This window comes from Anarrhichthys ocellatus, unplaced genomic scaffold, assembly GCF_004355925.1.
Source record: "Anarrhichthys ocellatus isolate YVR2014 unplaced genomic scaffold, GSC_Weel_1.0 scaffold18, whole genome shotgun sequence".
In the NCBI taxonomy this organism is placed as follows: Eukaryota; Metazoa; Chordata; class Actinopteri; order Perciformes; family Anarhichadidae; genus Anarrhichthys; species Anarrhichthys ocellatus.
This window is the reverse complement of record NW_022280048.1, coordinates 4,634,216-4,636,238: the sequence shown is the minus strand read 5'-3', so window position 1 is coordinate 4,636,238 and position 2,023 is coordinate 4,634,216. Positions and strand designations below refer to the sequence as shown.

The 2,023-nt window shown below is 42.1% G+C and overlaps 1 protein-coding gene across 3 annotated transcripts in view; it reads right to left on the bottom strand.

Moving 5' to 3' along the window:
• The window catches only part of esrra (estrogen-related receptor alpha), a 16,201-nt gene that overhangs the window by 4,769 nt on the left and 9,409 nt on the right, over positions 1–2,023 (bottom strand). For all 3 annotated transcript variants that reach the window (XM_031857142.1, XM_031857141.1, XM_031857143.1), the window contains exon 6: positions 1,002–1,169. In XM_031857142.1, coding sequence (XP_031713002.1) covers positions 1,002–1,169 — 168 coding nt within the window. The remainder of the gene's footprint in view (positions 1–1,001; positions 1,170–2,023) is intronic.

Genomic DNA, 2,023 nt, shown 5'->3' with positions numbered 1-2,023 from the left:
AGAGAGAGAGAGAGAGAGAGAGAGAGAGAGAGAGAGAGAGAGAGAGTTTAAATGTCGACTGACACAGAAGGCGCTGTGTCTTTACAGTGGCCAAATAATGGGCTGCATGCTGTAGGCAGCTGGTGAACCGACTGTAGTTTGTAATGCAGTCAAGCACTGCATCGGTTCAGTTGAACTTTCAGCAGACATTTTGTTTTACCGATTAGTTGCACCTCTCAACTGGGCTGTTCAGCCATCAGAATCAGGTTCACACAGGCCCTTTATAAGAGTCAGGATTATCAGCCGCTTCAAAAGACCTCTATGATGATATTCTTTCTAGCGCTGACTCATAATGTCTTAAATTTAATCTGCAACGTTCAAATCAAATCGGTTCCGCTATCTTCAGGTCCCTCACTTCGTGCATGCAAAGTTTGATTCCTCTCTCGGGCCCCCTCAAGAATCCTTGTGAGAGGTCCTTTTTAAACTTTAAGCTTCTAAAGAAGTGGCAACCCTTTGTCTACTATTTTAATGGCATTCCTGTTCTCCCTCCTGACTGATTGCTTATGTTTCAACACCATATCATCGGCCTGTGGCAGGCCCCCGATTGATATCAACATATTTAACTCCATAGCTCAATATAAACTGGTTGAAGCAGCAATTTTTATTTTTATTTAATTTATTTTTCCATCTATTTATTTTCTTTTATATAAATGTATTTCTCTTTATTTGGATTGTATATAATATAATATTTATACGTGTATATACAGTATGTGGATCTATTCTGCTCTCTCTTCTGTAATGCATGTTGATGCAGATGTGCCGGGGTCGGGCGGGTGGAAGGATTGATGTGAGAAAGAAAATATGAAAACTAGTGACCTGTCAAACCAGCAGTGTGTTTATCGTTTTTCACCTATAAAAACTATTTGAACAAAAAAGAAAGCATATTTCTGCCTGATGAGAATACATCTCTTCTTCTGCTGCCATGCTCTCCTCCCCTATTTCACACTCTGAGCATCACATACCGGGAATGTGTTTGGCCCAGCCAATGATGACAACCAGCTCCCGGTCAGCGAGGTCACAGAGGGTGGTGAGCGTGCGCTGGGCTGTGTCTGGCTGCAGAGGGTCCGGCATGGCAAATAGCTTTTCTGGCTCTGCCACCAGAAGGTGGGACACAATGATGTTGGAGGAACCTATGTCACAAAACAGACACAAAACGAGGGATTAATGTGATGTACAGATAAAAAAAAAAAAAAGTGCAGTGTACATTAATAGACATACAGATACACAAGATCTGCACTAGTGTTTACTAAACTATATACTGCACTATATCATGTATGTGAGTCAAGAGATCCAAGTTCGTTCACTAACACTAACAGAAAAAAAGTAAGGACTAAGTGTTTTCTAAGTGGTGCTTGTATGCGCTGGGCACCTCGTGTTTCACCCACCCGACATTTCTCGCATTTTTGGGAGGAACACTCTGAGCTCCTCAAGTAAAACAAAAATATAGAATTACTGCCTCGTAGTTGTTTCAGCTTACATCTATTGTCTGTCCAAAATGACATCACTTCATCATTGTATCCTGGTAAACATTTGTGTTGAGTTGTAACAATTAGCTTTCCAATTCCTGAGTAATAAAAACATGTTTTTGAGGTCACTGTGTGCTTTGACCACCAAATTCTAATCAATTAAATTCCTCCAAGTGGACATTCGTGGCAAATTTGAAGAAAGTCCCTCAAGGCCTTCCTGAGATATCGCATTCACAAGAATGGGACGGACGTGAGGTCACAGTGACTTTGACCTCTGACCCACAATCAGTTTATTCTCGAGTCCAAGTGGAAGTCTGTGCCAAATTTGAAGAAATTCCCTCCAGGCGTTCCTGATGTATTGCGTTCACAGGAATGGGACGGTGACGGATGGACGGACAACCCCAAAAACACATAATGCCTCGAGCCAAAGCTGTCGGAGGAATGAAAAAGGTTCAACTCTGAACAGATGGACTCTCTCTCTCTCTCTCTCTCTCTCTCTCTCTCTCTCTCTCTCTCTC